This window comes from Cyrtonyx montezumae, unplaced genomic scaffold (genome assembly GCF_038088225.1).
Source record: "Cyrtonyx montezumae isolate F1298 unplaced genomic scaffold, pur_monq_1.0 scaffold_5, whole genome shotgun sequence".
In the NCBI taxonomy this organism is placed as follows: domain Eukaryota; kingdom Metazoa; phylum Chordata; class Aves; order Galliformes; family Odontophoridae; genus Cyrtonyx; species Cyrtonyx montezumae.
This window is the reverse complement of record NW_027072056.1, coordinates 22782831-22802278: the sequence shown is the minus strand read 5'-3', so window position 1 is coordinate 22802278 and position 19448 is coordinate 22782831. Positions and strand designations below refer to the sequence as shown.

Genomic DNA, 19448 nt, shown 5'->3' with positions numbered 1-19448 from the left:
CAGTGGAAGGCAATTCATGAGGAGTGGTAAAGTACAGAGAAAGCTTATTTTTCAGAACGATGTGTGGCAAAAGGATAATAATGGAAGAATGACTGATCTTCAGACCAATGCCACTTAGCAATCCACGAGATAAAGACAGTGTATTGGATTTTTGCAGAGTAAAATCCCACTTCATCTTGCATGTGTCTGTGGTCGAATATCAAAACTGACTTCTGAAATCGTTCTGAGCTGAAAGATCTCTTAAAATTTGTTCCTGCTGTTCACGGGTGACGAATGCATGTGTTTATTCAGAACTGCATTTCAGGCACCACAGAACCTGACGAGACCCAGAGCTGTGTACAGAAGTGAACTTGGTAACATGTGCTGTGGGTAATCCTGATGACAGTATTTGCTGTGAGAACAAAAAGTAACAGAAGGCTTTTTACAGTCAGTTTCTGCCTGCTGCTATCCCTCCTGTACAAAGAAGATGCAGCAGAAAATACTGCGCTTCTGAACTGTCCTGTTCCCTAATGGTATTAATGTGAATTCTGTTGTGTGTGTTGGATCCTCCAGCCCCTGCCTGGCACTGCAGATTGTCTGTTGCCAGTGAGAACGTAAATGAGAATAGCGCTTCCTTATAAATACTCAGGAAGTTTGAGGATCCCTGCGTTTCTAAACAGAACCTGTGTATTTCTTTAAAACTTGACTGATAGCTGTCTCCAAAGGCAGGGCCTGTCCAAACCTGGAGGAAAAGATTAGTACAGATTTGTCTTTGGATTGTGACCTACCCCATTATCCACGAGGCAGCACTGTTTCCTCACCACACGCCATGAACAGCTGACCCGCAGCTGTCTGAGGCGTTTTGCTCATGTGAAGCCCATCCATCTGACTTCAGCCTCTAGCTGTCCTCTGAATAGCAATGCTGTGCTTTCCAGAAATTCGTTCTTGGTCACCTAGTCCAAAAAAATTCCCAGCAAGTGGTTTATAACTACTGTCTGAAGCTGAAATGTTTAGTGGGCCCTTTGAAGCATTTAATCTCAGTGTAAAACAGCATAATATCGACAGTTATCATCACAAGATAGTTATACTATGATCACTATCTTCCTTTAAGTTTGCACCAAACTTTTCACTGCGTAACACTGACAAACTGTTCTGAAAAGGAGCCAAAGAGGGAGGACAGGAATTAAGGTTTGCCCCTGCACGGAAAGGTGAGTGCTCATTGTTGGAGGTGGGAAAAGTAAAGTATGGTAAAAAGTGGCCAGGGGGGAAAGTCACAAATGTCTGTCTTAACAGGTCATCCATAGATGAAGAAAAGATGTAACAGCAGAACAACCTTACCCTGCAGCACCACCAAACAGCAGCACCTAATGGTGGAAGAGCTCCAGGGCAGTCTGAATGAACAGTAATAATGGGTCAGCTATGTGTAAAAAAAATGCATCAAAGTACTAAAAAAGAAAAGTCTTTCATTCTGCAGTTCAGACTAGTTGGATATTTCCTAGCAGAACTCAAAATAAATAAAAGGAAGATGAATTTACTAAAATGACAACCACCCCTGGCTCAGAGTTAGGGGCTGGTGTAATTAAAACCTGTCTGTGAATGCTTATGGCACAGAAAGTGAGCACACTGGCGTTTATCTTCTTGAGTGCATTTCAGATAAAGTAAGGGGTTGTAATTCCACGCAGTTCTAGTTGAGCTTTGTGAAGCCCTAATATGCTGCACATAAATTTGTCCATTTGGCCCTCTGTTATTGGGGGAGGGGGGGGGGGGGGCAGAGGCATAAGGAACTGGGAGGGAAAAGCAAGCTGTGAGGCAGTAGTGAATTACCTCCTTGAGCCTGAAGAGACAACCAGAACTACCCTTAAAAAAAAAACAAACACAAAACCAACCTTTACAGCAATTCTGCCTCTTCCCTGTATTGAGTTCCCACTATTTTTTAAACTCTTTCCATTTTTGAAAACACTGATTCTAATGTAAGCTCTGTTCTCTTATTAAAGCCCTGAATAACAATGTGACAAAGCTATCAAAAAAAAAATATATAGGCATGCTGAGCTACCCCGTGGAACAGCTGCCACAAGGAGAGATGCACTAAGCACGTGAACAATCCCCTATAAAACGGCAAGCACTGTAAAGTACAGCGAGGCCTGGGAGTTCCAGAGCACCACTGGAATCCAGAAGTTAGAGGATGCTGAGGATGGCTGTCTGCAACTGGACATTCCAGGAAGTAGTGACTGGCAAGAACTAAGGAATAGATCATGAGTGCAAAAAACAGAAGCTGTACGGACTGAGCTCATTCTTTTTCTAAGTTCTGAATGGTGAATTGTGAGGGCGAGTGGTTGTACACCTCGTGGACAGTCACCTCTGAACTGGCATCGAGTTACAGAAGAGCTGCACCCCGAGCAGCGCAGTGCTGCTAATCACCACGAGAAGGGCAGGAGGTGCGGGCGGAATCCGAGAAGCAGTTACATGGAAACACAGTGTGAAACACAGCGTGAAAGAAACGCTTGTCTTAGACACAGTAACTTTCTGTGAGGAAAAACAGAAACATATGTAATTAATTTCTCACCTGGATCACAGTTCAGTGTTGCGACTTTCATCACCAAAGAATTGAAGCTCTTTTAAATTGCGTATGAATCTGGAAATAGTGAAATATGAAGGAGTACTGTTTGCTGAGCATTCAGGCTACTTGGGAAATGCACTTCATGTAGATCTTCCTAAGTTATGTGCATAGGTACCATTCTGCTGCAGAAAACAAACAACTGAAAAAAGTGACTTGAGCAACATCACCTCACCAGGAAACAGTGCGATAACAGGAAGCCACATCCAGGAGCCTGTTCAGAACAGGGCAGGAAGAAACAGTGCTGGACTGGGGGTCAGAGGGCACTGCCCATGGTACTGCTGCCACTGAGCTGCCACCACAGTGAATTCCAGCTGCAGCCTCCTTACAGAAAGAAACTGAAACACAGGAATTAAAAATCCTGCAACCTGAACGTGAGTGCAACTTTAAACTTTGTTAGGGTAAATTTTAGAATCGGAGCAAAACAGATTCCCGCTTTAACAATGTCACTGAGTTCTGCATCCTTTGTACTAGAAACCACCCCAGCTAAGCTTGTTACCTGGGAGCTGCTTCTACTGCATTTTAACTTCACTTCTTTAAGTGGAAGGTACAATTTGGACCTTAAGCAACTCAGCGTCACGTGGCAGAAGTCTCCTATAGCTTTAGTGCTAGGGATTATGCACATACATGGCAGAGGAACTGCTGCAGCACAGCCAGGAATCCCCACCCCCTCGAGTCTGATAAACCATTCCCTAATTCAGACATACCTGCCTGACACCTGCTCACAGAAAGGTTTGGCCTTTTGTCCTTCAGCCATTACACTGTCACCGTGTTACACGACTGACAACTGCACTTTGATCTGTTCCATGTAGCACTGGAGTATTTAGCTATGCAGGGAAGAAAGGCCTCAGAAGGAATCCAGGGCATGGGGAGTGGAAAAAAAGTACCAATAGTCTAATTTTGTTTGGTTGGAATAAATTTATTTCATCTGTCTGTAAACAAGGTGTTTTTAATAGTTATGGCATTTTTTGAAATGCATATTAAATCAGATGAGTTAGACTGTATCCCAGATGTAACAAAGTGCAGGGAAAGAAATGGACAAATCAGCAACAAGAATTTGTTTAAATCTGTACATTATCCACAAGGCCCAACAACAGAAGCAAATACTAGAATGTCCCTAAAGTAGTGCCATTCAAAAGAAACCCTCGTACTCAGTTAAAATCCATCTCACAATAGCAACAGTTCATTTTTTTTTTAAACAATAAGTATGGCACAGAATACATATTAAAAAAATTCATCACAAGACAGCCAAGTCAGTTATTCCAACCAACACCATCTCCCATTTATTTGTTTGTGTACAGAGTTCTGCAGTTCTTTTTAGATGGACATACACGTTAGTACTGTGCTGAACGGGTCGCGGGGTTACACGCGGAGCTCACTCCGACTCCTGCAGCACGGTGCGCCAGGCCAAGCCAGCGCTCTGTTTGACACGGCACCATTTTGACAGGACAGCTTTCCAACTACCAGCCCTCATCCAAGCAGTGGCTGTGGAGCAGCGACTCTTGAACCAAAAGTGATCTGGCAGAAAGAGTGGAGTCAGCCAGTGCTCCCGGGCAGCCGAAGGCGGCAGCTTTCCACAATGACACTGCAGATGGGCTTAAAAACAGAACCACCCAACCCACAACCCCGAGCTGCAAATTAAAATTGGTCCTATGAAAAACTGAAACCAGACACACTCCAGATGGTTATGCTGGGATGTCTCATGTCCACAATGGCAGCCTTTTATATTCAACTACAGAACAGGAGCTGGCAAAAAAAAAAAAAAAAAAAAAAAAGTGCCTGAGCTATTGCAATGATGGAATGTCCCCGGGGTCACTGGACTCACTGCGCTGCACGGCCACGGGAGGAAGTGCTTCTGTACCCTTCCATAGTTTTGTGATTGCACTTAACGAGCAGTACAAGCTTCAGACGTGAAGAAAAAAATGCAAGACAAGCCTACAGCAAAGTGCAACAACAAAACTAACTGAACATCAGTAGCTTCTGAGTGGCAAATTGGTTAAACAAACAGGCACTATAAAAATAGGTGTAAGCAAACGTGATTAAAAAAACAAAACAAAGAAAAACACCACGAGAGGAACAGAGATATGCATGCACTTTTTCCTCCCAAACATGCTCTGTGAAAGGAAGACTTGTGAGCCGTGTAATTGCTCAAAGTGCTGAAGAGGCATTGATCAAATTAGATTGTACAATCGGCACCTTGTTTAGTAATTCAGAAGTTTTAGTTCTCAGTACACACTAATTGCTAAGATAAAGCAAAGCCTACACTTGGCGTATTCCCCTCCCAAGAGTTTTTCAAGGTTTCATGCATATCATCGCTGTGGTGCAGCAGTGGTGCCAGACAGGGGACCCGGATACACGCGGCGGTTAACATACAAATGAACAAAGGGTAACTGGAATCATGACATTAGAAAATGGGTAAATAAAAAACACAAACTACCATCTACAGTCTGGTAGCACTGAGCACAAGTGGGTGGTGATGAAGACAGTTGCTAGGTGGATGGGGAGAGGCTGCTCAGACGTCAGACCTCCTCAGGTACAAAGCCAGTTCATATGCTTTCTTGTTGAGTGTCCCTCCATGGACACCTTCCTTTCCCATGACTATAACCAATGCTGGAGTACACAAGGAAACAAAACAGAAATGAACAGAATTAAAGAAAAAAAAATAATAACACCTTTCCCCACCAACAAAGGGATACAAAGGAGACACAGGTTCATACCCCATCACCCTGCATTGCTAATAAAGTTTCCAGAATGTAAGGTTTAAAGCTCACCGCCAGGAAAGTTTAATAGCAATCTTCCCCTAATACTTAACAGTCTGCCTAGCAACTAGAACCCAGAGTCTCTCAAGTATTTTGCCATTGAGTATGCCTTCTTATTCAATCCGCCTCCATGGACCCCTTCTTTGCCCATTACAAAGACCAAGACTGAAAGAGAAAAGAAAAAAAAAGTTTTAAAGAGTGTGTTAGACAAGGAAATAATGCAAGTTTTAGGCAGTGCAATAAACACACTCAAATTCAAGATTTAGTATCTGAGTATTAAGCTAGCAGTCTTGTAAAAATACACGTGTAGACAGGACTGGGAGAAGGCATGCACAGCTCTCCAGGTACATCACAAAAATTCGCTGCTTAAAAAAGAAGTGCCACATACTATCTCCAAAAAGCATCACAGTGCCTATCCACCATCAGCACCATCTGTCCTCACCCAACCAGGAAACCCCGGTGACATCTCCAAAAACAAGAGGGGGTAGAAAAGCACTGTCAGGAACAAAAGCAGCAGTGTGGGTAGGAGAGCTGTGACTCAGGAGCAGAAGAGGGAGCACGGTTACCTGCAGTGGCTGCTGCTGGTCAGTCTCAGAACCAGAACAACTGTCCTGACACCAGCAAAAAAAACCCACGGTCGGACTTGGACTAAGACTTGTTAGGCAGAAACTGCAACACGTGCTTAACGTTTTGCATAAGACAAAGTGCCCCCTCACCCCCTCTAATCACTGATTCGTGGTGAAGCGTCCCAACTGTCTCGCAAAGAACATGCTGAGGCTCTCGAGCAGCATACACCACCGGCAAGTCGCCAGCAGAGGTCACTGGCACGCACACGGACACGGCGAGCACTGCTTTCACAGACACCGCGATTGTTTCCCGGGTTAGATCCTGAGCAATTGGAAATACTGCAGTCAGCCTACCTACAGGTGACTGTATATCCATCCCCACAGCAATTTTCCTCACAAAAATCTTGAAACAGACCTCACTGTCGTTTCACCATTTGCAGCAAGGAGTCAGAACTTTGCTTGTTTTATTTAAGTGCTGCAAACATCGTTCCTGCACCGTTTCCTCCCAGCTTTAGCTTGTAAATACAAAACTCAAGCAAAATGTGTCCATACTTGTTAAGCAGAAGCCCAGTGCTCACACCAGTTTGTTCTACAGCCAGCCAAAACCACCAGGCTAGGTGTTCTGAATATAATGCACACTACTTGTAGCCGATACTTTGTGGTACGTGTTTGAGCCTGATGCCTTCCAATAACATGGACGTTGAAAGAGCACAAGGAAAAGACAAACTAGCATAAGGAGGGTTCCTCCTTTACACAACACTGGACAAGCTTTTCTGCCCAAAGACAGGCTCCAGAGAGCTCAATAGGAAGTGCAAGAGTTAGCACAGAACTTGTTAAACTGTGAGCGGAAGGAGCTCATCCAAGAGATCCACATCTTTGCAGAAGGAACTTTCTGATGAGACATTTACAACAACACTTGCTCGACTAAAAGTCACTCAGATATCTCTGCAGTATTGCACCACAAGCTTTGGACACCACGCTGGGATTACTTTCCCAGTTTAACTGAGCTGCAGCCTGGTCCTGCTTGTCAGAGGGCATTTCAGCCAGCGCCCAGCCACGATCGCATATGGGGAACACTAAGGCAAGTGTTTCTTCCCAGGCAAAAATGCAGTTAACTAACTGGCCTGCTGCCACCCGTCCACCTCGATAGCCATTAAACACAAGATTTTAGACTCCTTAATAGCTGGAGCCTATGTCTAGGGTCACATTTTTAGCTGACTGATCAGAGAGTGATGAAAGCTCCCTTACCTCGGCCAGCTCTGCCCACGGCCACGTTGTATGTTGGCTCCCCACCTTGGCTCTTCGTCCGGATGTCCATCGTGCAGTCCCCGTCCACGTACAGGCTGTCTCTGATCACAGAGCACTTCTTTGCACCGAGGGTCAGGCCATTGGTGAAGAAACCCTCCCGGTCTTTCCCTACAATCATATCTATTTCTACTGGCTGCCAAAGGAAAAAGCCGGGAGTCAGCACACCGATGCTCTTTAGCTGGATTTCCGTTAGAAAGGCGCCCGTTCTCCGGCGGAGGAGACGGACGGAGCGCTTCCCCCCCCCCCCCCCGGGCACAGCGCTTTGTTGTCAGCGGTGCACGCAGCGGCGCAGTGCCGCTCCACGGCGCGCGCACCGCGCGGCCGCTCCTCAACGCACGCACGGTACGACCGAAATCCACGAGCCACGTGACGCGCTGCGGCGCCTCAATGAGTCAGTGCGGCCCGGCCCGGCCGCCCGTCCCAATGCGGGCACCGCGCGGGGCGGCCCCGGCGGAGCGGGGGATCGGGGCCGCCACGGCCGTCGCAAAGTGCCGAGTCACGGCAGGCCCCGCTCTGCCCCGCCAGGCCCGACCCGGACGCGGCGGGCACGGGGCGGGGCGTGGCGCTCACGGCCGGGCCGGGCCCGCTCCCGCTGCGCCGCCGAGTCCCGCATCCCCGCGCGGGGCACCCGCGGGGGGCAGCGCGGCGCCGCTTCGGGGCGGCGGCGGCGGGGGAACGCCGGGCAGGGCGGGGGGAGGGGAGCACGATGGCGGAGCGCCATCTTGGCGATGGAAAACATGGAGCCGGCGGCGCGGCGCGGCGGGCATTCACCAACGCCGCCTACGCCGCGCACGTAAGCGCTCGCCGCAGCGCCGGGCCGGGCCGGGCCGGGCCCCTCCGCCAGCGCCGCGCGCGCTCTCCCCCCCGCACCGCTCCCCGCACCCGCACCCCGCGGGGCCGTTCCCCGCCGCAGCCCGAGACAAAAAGGCGGCGGCGCGGCCCACACGGCCCTCAGCGGCGCCGCTCCGCTCCGCACGGCCCCGCCGCCACCCCGCCCCGCCCGGGCCGGCGCCCGGTGCCCCGCGCTCACCGTGATGCTCTGGAAGATGCCGCCGGCCGTGGCCGCCCAGACGTACTTGGCGTCGCAGTAGCCCACAATGGCGGCCTCCTGGCAGCAGCCATCGCACATCAGGTTGTCCACGTAGCTCTGCCAGCCGGCCATCTTCGGCGGGGCGCGGGCGGCAGCGGGCGGGCGGAGGGCGGCGAGCGGCGCGGCAGCGGGCCGGGCGGCGGCTGAGGCGAGGCGAGGCGCCTCTCCCTCCTCTCGAGCGGACCGAGCGCTGCAGCGAGCGGCGCGGCGCGGCCCAGCCCAGCCCAGCCCTGCCCTCCGCGCTGCCGGCGCCGGGGGGCGGGGGGAGGAGGGGCGCGGCCCGGGACCGCCCCCTTCCCGCACCGCGCTGGGGGCGGCTCGGCTCGGCTGGGATTGGCCCGGCCCGGCCGGGCTCGGGCTCGGGTGCGGGCGCGGGGCGCTCCGCGGTTGCGGAGCCCGGCTCCCCGGGGCTGTGGCGGCCGCGGGCGCAGCGCTGCGGCGTGCCGCCTTTTCCCACCCTTTCTAAACCGGGTGAAATTTGAAGGTTTCGCTGACGTCCCAGAAACCGCATTGTTCTCTGCTCCTGAAAGCGCGAGCGTTGCTTGGGTGCATCCCCTTTGTTTCTGCAGAAGCTCTCAGCCCGCAGAGCCGTAGTTGCGGTGCGCGGAGCGGAGCCCCTCGTGGCCGCGCGCGGAGGTTCCCCCGCTCGGAGTTCCCCGGGGCGCAGCGCTGGCTCCGCTCGGGGCTGCAGCTCCTTCCCGCACGGTTCACGTTGGCCGTGGTATACATCGCCAGCTGTCAGAATCCTTCAGGAGAGCACTGCCGGCGTCGGCGCCAGCGGTCGGAGTGCTGCCCCGCGCGTGTCCCACTGAAGCAGTAAGAGGGTTTCTGTGTCAAATCGGCGATCTTGTTATTAAGGTGGTACGCTCCGCATCTTACGTGCTAGCGTCTCTTATGCTTTAGTCTTACATGGTTTTGCAAGTGCAAATTTTGGGTTTGGTTCTTCCAGATTCCACCGAGTTCCTGCTGAAAGGAACTGATGTGTTTCCCATCTTTGTTTATGGTCCAGGTTATGCTGTCGTCTGCTTGGCCCCAGGCAGGATTGTAGCTCAGAAAAACCTACCGAGAGCCGCAGGAACGCGCAGTCGAGTGTGCTGCGCGGCACAGCAGTGGGGGAGCACCTTCCTTGGGCTCTGTTGTGATTCCTGCGAGAGGCAGAGACTGAAATGTGACATTATTTACTTTGAAACTTAAATTGAAGAAGATTTAAGAAGGCACTGGGAAGACCTCAATGCTCTCTCCAGCTCCTAAAAAGGAGGATGTGCTGAGGTGGGGGTCAGTCTGTTCTTCCAGTGGCAGCAACTGGATAAGAGCTGATGACCTCATGTTGTGCCGAGGCAGCTTCAGGTTGGATATTAGGAAATATTCCGTCTCAGAAAGAGTGGTCAGGCACTGGCACGGGCTGCCCAGGGAAGTGGTGGCATCACTGTCCCTGGAGGTGTTCAAGAACTGTGAAGATGTGGCACTGAGGGATGTGGCTCAGTGGGCATGGTAGGGGTGGGTTGAGGTTGGACATTATGGCCTTAGAGGTCTTTTCCAACCTTAATTATTCTATGTTTTGATGTTAGAGCTTGTCTCTGAATTTTCCAAGGAATGCAATGCAGGAATTGGATGTCTTTTCCTATGGTTATACCCCCCAGTGAGAATTTCACCAATATACTTGCAATGTACTTGAGTGTTCTTAGTTCTTTAAAACCTAGATTGGTTGTTGTGGGATGGATTGTTGTTTAGATACAGAGTTTGCTTAGGTGACTAAATGCTTTACAAAGAGCTTATTTTCAATCTTTTAGCTTAATTCCATAAACATTTCCCCAATTTTGTTTTCACAGTGCCTTTGCCACTCTGCATTTGAACTACCTCAGAATTTGTCTTTCTCCGATCAACTGTGAGTATCAAAACTGCGCTCATGTCATTGTATGTGTCAACAGGTCATAGACTGTGAATTTGATTTCAGCTCTTTAAACAGATAAATGTTTCTGTGAAGTTTGGGTTGCTTTTATCATCCTCTTTCCCCAGAGTTACTTTGTGAGGAGAGAAAGTTTTTCTCTGACTGAAGAGGTTGCTGAGGCCTCTTCTCTTTCATTGTGCTCTGCTGTGGGACACCCCAGTGTAACATTTATTTGCACAGATGGAACACATCATCCTTAAATGAGCAAGGGGCTGATGGATTCATTTGTTTTGGAGTTGTACCCAAATATGTTTGGGTTTTGTGTATATGTTTTGGATTTTATGTTGTTTTTGCATGCCCCAGTCAGGATTCCAGACTGCTTCACTGTAATAAGTGGATTTAATAGATCCAGAGGCAGACACCATTCTGAACCGAGGGGCAGGCCGTGGGGATTCTTGGACTGCCTGTTTGCTGCATCATTATTTGCTGATGAACAGGGGGTGTGCTGTGCATGGACAGGCTGTTCAGTGCTAGGTGGAGGTCTGTCACAGACACCCTCAGCCGAGGGCTGTGCTGGCCCCTGCCTGGAATTGTCATGCTCGTGCATGTCCAACGTATGTGGGGATCCTTCTGCTCAGGACTGGAACTCCAGCTTCAGAGCCTTTGCAGCCTCACATTTGGCCCTGCCTCATGGCAGATAGACACCAAACAGCCCCTGCCAGCTCAGAGCTGGGCTCAGCCTGCAGGGAAGTGCTGCTCCTTCTGTGCCCTTGTTTTGTGCCTCCAGCTGATGAACCCAATTCAACCACTTCTGTCTTACCTGTAGACAGCTGAAGCCAGAGCTTTATCTGAGGGCAGCATGGTCGAGGAGGAAGATGGCTCATTTTACAGCCTCGTTAGACTCATGTTCCCTGGTGTAATACACTGCCTGCAGACGAGGTGCTCCTGCCTGCAGAGCTTCTGCAGCTCCATGTTGGGTGCAGTGGGTGTATCTCTGCTTCTGTGGGTCCTGAGTTTCACTGGGGCATAGAAAAACACCCAGTGGGTCAGTGGTGCTACTGTTGCTTGGGAAACAATATCACTTTCTATTAATATGTGCATAAAATACTATTTTTAAAGTGAATTGAAAACCTGGTGTTCTGGGGGGGGAAATCTCATTTAATCAGGGAAAAAAGAAAAATCTACACAGTTTCCAGTGGCATTTCACAAGCCTGTGAGCGAGGCCTGCTCTGCACACTGTCTGTCTGTCTCCGGTATTGCAGTTCTTACAGTGGTTGGAGGTTCTGCTCTCGTTATTTCCTCTCTAGGCCATGAGTGTTTCCTGTGGCAGTCTATCTCTTCACCACAAGTGCTTTCAGAAGTACAGAGAGTAAAAGTGATTTAGAAGAGTTATGAGTTAGCAGATTCGGTTCTGCTGATTAAAAGTTAAGCAGCAAGAGCAGTTCTGCCTCATGACCTTGTGGTGATAACCAGGGAGCAGTGTTTGCAGGGTGCTGCCCCAGCTAATTAAGTAACCTGGCTGAAAAACGAGGATGCTGACAAAGGGTGAGGTGAGCATTAACAGGAAATAAGTGGTAGATATTTAATATTAATGAAAGCTTGAAGCCAGCTTTACAAAATGCAGTGATACAAATTGCAACAAGGATCAGGTTGACTACAATGTGTTTTTTTTTAACACAAATATAGTTATGCAATAACGAAGTCACACCCAGTGCTAGCATAGTTCTGATGGCACTGAAAAGAAGTCCTGTGTGACAGCACTTGAAACCATCCAGAAAGTTCTGCCAAAAAAGATGCTTTACTGCTGTCACCTCCACTAGTCTCTTTCACCAACACAGGGTGAGTGTTGGGGTCCTCTCTGTAGAGAAGGCTTGTTCAGTATGGCTCTGTCACTGGAGTTGGCAAAACCTTTGTCTTACTAAGGATCATTTTCTTAGGTAAGAAGTGGAGAATAATTTTTCATCTTTATCTTTTACTCAGCCATCAAAATAAAGCACAACAAACCTAAACTGTAACTTCTAAAACCAAATGCGAGCTTTGGGGCACTTGCTGTGTCAGATGATGAGGATATGAGATTGCTTCTATTTAAGTTTCGTACAGAAATAGTGGCTTTGAAGTTTGAGGAAAGGCAGTTCTTTGTGGGCCTGACTGTTTAGCCAAGGAACTTAAAATGTGTTTGAAATCATGGAAATTTGCTCAGTTTTTGAATTTTTAAGATAATTTTGTGATCTTGACAGCGTCCAATAAACAATAAACCTTAATACTGTAAATTAATGTATTTTTAATGTAAATTCTTACTTGTGCAGGTAGTCTCAGGTCCCTATAATGACGAGGCATGCAGAATTAGGCTTATAACATCCAGCTGAGTGCTGAAATGCATCAGACAGAGTCAGGGTATTTGGCATACTTAGATGCTGTGGTATGTTGTTTTGGTTTAAATAAAACAAACAGAACCCCATTATAGTCCTCCTGACTGCTAACTTTCCTATTATGAAGCACAGGTAAGTATTATGAAATATAGTAACTTTATAGATGGTGTGACACAGCTGAGGGAAGGTGGGAGCATCTTCAGTCAAAGATCTATTTATTTTATTCTATCCAAGTTCGTTGGTGACTCATTTAATGCCTCTGTTAATTGACCGTTCTGGTGAGTGAAAGGTTTTATAGAAATGACCTGAAGAGCAAAAACTAAGTCTAAAAAAAACAGTGGAGAAATGGAGAAGCACAAAGTAAGAGGGAGATAAAACTGAAGAGTAGAAAACGGATTGGAGCAAGCATGGGTTCCAGAGACGGTTGTTTTGTCACAGATTTGGTCCAACAGGAGTGAGCAGTTAGCTTCTGTTGCTGCGTGATATGCACACATTAGATCTTTGTGCAGAACTCAGACTGCAATGGGGAATAATATTAGATGAAACAGAACAACCTTTAACTCTTCCCAGGCTTCATCTGGTGTTTTTTTCCCCTGTCAAAGTTGAGTACTATACATTTTTATCTTTTTAACAACTAATCTGAGTTTCTGCATTAGGGAAAAAAAGACTTTATTTAATGTGGCTTTACATGGAGGGTGCACTGCAGTAACACCAGGACTCTTTCCTGCTTAACATGATTAAAATGTCAGCAGCATCTTCCTGGCAAACCATGTATTATTTGTCACAGTCTGGCTCCAGTTTTTGGCTGCCGATGTGCAGTCAAGTTCCAGTTATTGAACTGACAAAACTTTGTTTCTCTAGCTCACAATTTCTTTGCGTGATTGTTTTTGCACTGCTGCCGATGCTTATTCAGTCTACCACATGACCAGCCAGGCAACTCTAAAGTTCTGTTCAGTGCATTATTTCCTTCCTTAAGGTTTCTGTCAGTGAAAATATCTGTAAATATATCTGTCTGGGTATTTCCTTCCCTGGTACAAATAACTTTGCTGTTGATAACCTGTTATTTGTTAAAAGTGCAAAGAATTTCTGGATTGTGGATACCTACATTTGTTTGTCACATGTATTTTCTACCCAAAACTTACACTGCCTGCAAAAGCACTTAATAATAATTCCAAAGTACAGAAAGCAATATTTTCCAAATAAATTTCATAGCTGCAATCATGTACTGTTCTGTGAAATAACAAATATAGATTATTTTTGGAATGAAGCAGAAACAAACTTATTTCTCTACAATTTTTTAACTTAGTACCAAATTTCTCTCTGGCCTGGAAGTACTCAATTCCAGCTATGAACAGCAGTGAATCTGCCTGCTGTCTGTTCATCAAAGAAGAAAATTTTGAATTCCTTTTTCATTGCTGAAGTAATACTTAGTTTCAGTACCCTGAGAATTATTTCTGCCGTTTTTTTCTGCCATAGCTGTTGTGGTTTTTACTCAGTTACATCTGTTTAGGAAAGTACTGAGTTTTTGAGAAACAAAGTATGTGAAGATTATTCTGTTCAAATTAGTCTACATAGTCAACCAAAGATCAGAGAGAGGTTGTCAAATACATGATTTATGTGCTTAGAAAAGGTGTACTTGTTCTGCAAGTGTAATACCGTGGGACAGCCATTCTGGTATGGGTGAAAGGAAGCACTGAGAATATAAAAATGAGAGGAACAGGGAAAAGTAAAATAAAGGTGAAAATAACCTAAACATTTTCAAAATTCTCCCTTTCTATTTAGAATTTTTCATTTTTTTTTTTAATTTCTCACTGAAGCTAAGGAAATAGTACTGCATTTTGATTGGACAGCACTTTGTTATGAGAGGTAAGCATGCTGGAAATGTTTAGGTGAAGAAATTTTACAAAGCATAATGCAAACTGCCATAGTGGGCAGCACAGGCAGCCTCATTTCAGTCTCTCCAAGGTGGCATTTGTGTACACCAGGTTAATGGCTTCAGAAAGTCAGGTTTGCATTTGTACGCCATTTTTTTTTCTATGGACTGTGCTTTGCACACACTCATCAGCTCCCCTGGTATTACTGGTTTTAAACCAGTATATATTTTCTACATGGTAAGTGTAAATCGTGGTAAGAGTGTGAATCTCAGGTTACTGCTGTTTTGAAGTGGATGCTTGGTTTTTATTTTCAGTGTTGAAGCAACTGGGAGCGTGCCCTTTTGACGGTGTTATTGTGGGTAAGAGGAATCCAGTCACCTGCTGTGTGGCTCTTGTTCCCTCTTGTCTGTCTTCCTCGGGTTCTCATCCAGAAATTCAGCTTGCACAAAGTCATCAGACCACATTTAGGTATGAGCAATTGTGGAACACTCTGCCTGGGGTCATGCGCCTTTCTGACACTGTGCTTCCCTGTGCACGCTGAAGTTATGTGCAGATGTATGTAGGAAAGATGCATCTACTGCTGCCTGTGTGTGCTCTGAGTTAAGATAAACAGCAAATGGCAAAGTAAAGTCTTTAAGGTTCTATAGCTTGTGTGTGTTACATTTCTCTGGAAGAGTAGAAGGATTCTTTCAATTGAAGTTTTCTTTGAAACTGAGATGTAAAATGCAGGTTGAAGACCACTTTTGTTAAACCAAAATATGTGACATTGACATACCCAAAATGTATACAATAACCAGCTGTCTAGTATGTTACTGCTTTGACTATTAACAACCAGAATTGCCATCCTCTGCTGTACAAACCCTCCTCAGCATTAGATTACAATGGTGTGAGTTAAGAGTTGTAAAATAAAGCATGTTTTTTGTTCAGAGCTAGTAACAGGTATAGTTTTAGCACTTGGCACTACAAAAAGAAAAAAGTAGAAAAATAGAGGAAGGCAAAATTAACACCAGCTGACTCATTTTAATACACACCCATTTTCTCATGACATCATCAGTGGATGTCTGATGAGAACATAATGGTCCATTTGGGCAGGTAGTCAAGCCATGTATGAAATAGAAAGGGCCTAAGTCTTTCAAAACCATTCATAACCATTGATACCTTTGTAGGTATGACTTAATCAAGTGAACTGGAATACTTACTCAGACTGGGAGGAAACTGAAGTATTGTACTAAAACTGGACAGCTTGGAGGAAGCACTGAGGCGAATGTATGTTTCTTGAAATATACTGTTGGTGTGGAATCTGGGAGCTGTCTGTCAAATGCTGTGCAGCAGTGGAGATGGGACATCTCGAATGTCATCCTCTACACTTCCATCTCATCCATTTGTAATGTCTCTGTCAGGCACCGTTGTTTCTTCTTGTCCACACATTTGTCCCTAGTTCCAACATTTTTTTTTCTTTTTTTAGGAGAAGTAATTTGCAGTGAAAGAGAAATATGCTTTTCTTTCTCCCTGCGTAAAGAGTTGTAACTACACTGGCTTTGGTGGCAGCTTCTCATACTTAGTATGAGAAAATAATATTAGTATGAGAAAATAATAGTTTATATCAAATGTCATCAGTGACTAATAAAAAAAGTCCAGCTTTGTAGGAAAAAAATATTTTTGTTTTTAATTTAAATGAATAAATATTTTGGTGTATATCTTTGTATGTATTTTAGAAACTGTATTCTATAACTGGAAATAGAAATGCCACAAAAGGATTTGAATTTATTACCATAGTATAAACATGCTCACCTTACGGCAGTGAAAAACAGTAAGCTGAGTTTAGCAAGGACTGAATGAGCCATTCCACTGACTTGACTGAAGTTCCTGTTCTTTCTCCTCCCCTTCATCCATTTTCCCCTGCCCCTTAATCCCTTCCCTCCTGTAGTATCTTTCTTTCAGAGTAGCAGACTTGTGTAGAAACATCTAAAGTATGTGAAAAAGTACAGGTAGTATTCAAAATATAATTAAAATACAGTTATCCTTTCGTCAGCTATTTTTGGTGTTCATTGGGAATACTTTTAATACTTTTTTTTTTTTTTTTTACTACTGTTGCTACCATTCTGATAAGTTCTTCTCCAGAATTAAAACAAAGATGTTATTTACCAACTGCTTCAAGGATGTCAGCTGGGATCTTAAAGTGTTTTCCACTGACGGAAGAGAGAATGTAAGCAGGGGATAGATTTAAAAATAAAAGTTGAATTTAGTTTTTAATCCACAGTGCCAGTACCGAAGCCAGCTTTGCTTCTGGCTGATCTATGGGTGGGCACATGGTGTGAGCACGTTGCCCAGGGCACAGGCTCAACAAGGTGCAGTGGGAAGCCGGCAGCTGTCTCGGGGGGCTGCACATTGCCCCCGCCTGCCCCACCATCATTGGCTCAGGAGAGGAACAATAGTACAGAATATCCTGTAACATCTGACATCACTGCAAGGAGAGAAGTGCCAGGATGAGTTTGGTTCCACAGGCTGGGACTCGTCTCCCCACTGCAATGCACATCAAGAACTTTGTCCATACCAACCACTATCTCAATTTCTGTCTGGTTCAAGACAGAGTAGCTTTAAAACAAAGTCCTCTTATCATGTAAGAGTGGTTCCGAATGATTTCCCTTTGCACATTACAGCTTTGAGGGTTAGGTCTACTGCTTTCTGGTCGTTCTGTGAGCGTGTTTGCTGGTTTTTGGCTGCATGTCTGTCAGTAACTTCCAAGACCCTGGCACTAGATGGAGCTTTAATCTACTTGCACTTCCGTGAGATTTAACCACAAGTTAAAAACGGGGAGGAATAGGTGAAGGTATCTCTGCCTGCCATCCATTTACCGTGCCCTCTTCCCTGCTTGTTTTCTGAGTGTTGTAACTGATAAATTAAAATGTTGCAGCAGAATCTCTTTGATGCAGTAGGTGGTTTATAGTCACACATACTAACACACTGTAATGTAATCTCAAGCTCTTGGGAGAAGTTGCTATAAATTAGATACACTGAAAATGCACTGCATATTGAAGCTAATTGTTAGGCTGTGCTGAATAAAAGTAATGCTGTTTTCTGAATGAAATCTCTGTTTACGTATCAGAACAGGATGGAGGTGACAATGCCTTCTGTTTTGTGTGCCTATTCAGTAACGCACTTGCACTTTTACTTCATGTTCCCAAGGCCAACTATTCACAATCATCTGTTATCAGTCACTTTGTGCTTTCTCCATGTGTTACCCTCGGAAATACTGAACAAATAAAAACAAATAAAAATAGCCTTGAAACTGTAATGTTTAATACTTTTCGTTTAGCAGAGCATCACATCTCACAGGCTGGACAGCCCATATCAGGAACTTGTCACCAACTCAGCAGCAGTAAATAGAAGTAGATGTAGCTTTGTTCTTGGGTGCTCATGTTCTTATCAGGAGAAGGTGAGTTTGGTCAAAACCATTGTCCAGACTGAAATACCAAAGCATGTAATCATTTCCTATTTGCTGCCCCTCTGCTATTTTGTTAAATGATTTAATAAAGTAAACCAGGAGATGGATACTTGAAGAAATCTCAGGGCACATTGAATTCAGATAAAGAAGATGATAATATCGCACATATATTGCAGCATCTTGCTGCCATCTCCTTCTCACGGTCTCATCCTTCAGCATCTTTCACCTTTTTTCAGCAGGACTGAAAGACTCCATGTATACCGTAGGATGAAAAATAAATGCAGTATTGCCAGAAACATCCTTTTGTTCATATCAGGAGATTTCTACTATACTGTGAAACTGTCATTATTTCTTTAGGCTTTCTCTTCCTTTTACAAATTGCTAGGAAGGTTACATTTTACTAAAAGTTTGGATCTGTGATTATAGCCTACAAATCAGATCTACCTCAATCCTGTGTTAGGGTAGCAGTAAGATAGGTAACCCTCTGTCTTAAATGGGATTCAGCACATAGCATCTGCTGCACTGCTGGGCCTTACTGCACTCGAAGACTTGAAACTTGCTAACATCCACCCTGTGCAGCAGTTTTGAGGACTGTGGAAAAAAATTTAGTTGGCTTTGCCAAAACCTGGATTGGGCATAAAGTTTCCAAGTCAGTTTCCTGTCTAATGTGAATAAAGGAAATAGCGTTAGAGCTGCAGCAGCTTTTGCCTTGTCTGAAGCTGCTTTCCCATGCCTTTGTTTTCTTATCAGTGAGACAAGGATAGTTTTTATCATACTTGGACTCTCACTGGAGTTAGTGGATGTACAAAACATAAGAGAAGGAGATACTGCTTGGTGACTTAATGTGATCTGAAAAATTACTACTACTGACACTTTACCCTTTTATCCCTGTATTAAATAGTAATATTAGTCAAACAGGTGTTGACCTTTCAGAAAATAATCCTGTTTCAATTCAATGAAAATACTGTGTTTTTTCCCCCCTAATCGTACCAACAGCACCAACATTTTGACTTGTGATGAAAGCTTAAAACTTGTTTCTTTAAGTAATATAATTATTTATCTCAAGACTCTTGCAATGCTGAGGCTGTGGCATTCGAGATAAGGATTTGGAATGCCACACACAAACTTTACAGTTTTATTTCTATCATTCACCACTGTGCTGGCACTTAGTCAACCCCGTCCTTCCAGAGAAGCAGAAGTTTGTTTTCTAATGTTAAAACAACAGCAAACTTATTAACTAAAGGAAAAAGTTTGCCCATTTTATTTAATCTTTCTTTATTAATGAGTTGAAATCTTTTGTCTCTGTTACAGATAAATGTTGTCTATGGAAGAAACCAAAATACTTCTCGAGTATGAGATGCTTAGGTATGAAATAGACAGTAGGTTGCTCTGCAACATTAAGGCTCACGCTTCCCAATATGTTTAGAGCATCTTTTTTTAGGTATCTTGAGACTGTAAGTAAGAAATGTATCCATGCCTGAGTTTATGCAGCTGGTAAGAAGAAATGCTGGAGCTTTAGGCCCCCAAGTCGGCTGGACCCTTTTGAATGCTGCTGT

General features: G+C 45.3%; 1 protein-coding gene across 2 annotated transcripts; it reads right to left on the bottom strand.

Annotated features, from left to right (window-relative positions):
* Positions 1 to 4962: 4962 nt before the first annotated feature.
* On the bottom strand, positions 4963 to 8545 carry PFN2 (profilin 2). 2 transcript variants are annotated; one of them, XM_065748066.1, is made up of 3 exons: positions 8257 to 8545; positions 7167 to 7359; positions 4963 to 5203 (listed from the first exon to the last, which is right to left on the bottom strand). In XM_065748066.1, exons 1-3 carry the CDS (start codon positions 8386 to 8388, stop codon positions 5106 to 5108), a joined length of 423 nt encoding a protein of 140 aa, XP_065604138.1. In that variant the 5' UTR covers positions 8389 to 8545; the 3' UTR covers positions 4963 to 5105. The 2 variants fall into 2 exon arrangements, with proteins under 2 accessions (XP_065604138.1, XP_065604137.1); XM_065748065.1 differs by having other exon boundaries at positions 5097 to 5517; positions 8257 to 8542.
* Between the last annotated feature and the right edge of the window lie 10903 nt (positions 8546 to 19448).

Bases quoted from the DNA above. Each gene is read 5' to 3' on its own strand.
- PFN2 (XM_065748066.1), bottom strand. From the start codon at position 8,388: ATGGCCGGCTGGCAGAGCTACGTGGACAACCTGATGTGCGATGGCTGC. The intron at 7,360-8,256 runs GTGAGCGCGGGG...TTCCTTTGGCAG, and splicing joins GCATCTTCCAGAGCATCACG to CCAGTAGAAATAGATATGAT. The intron at 5,204-7,166 runs GTAAGGGAGCTT...TGTGTACTCCAG, and splicing joins CGTGGGCAGAGCTGGCCGAG to CATTGGTTATAGTCATGGGA.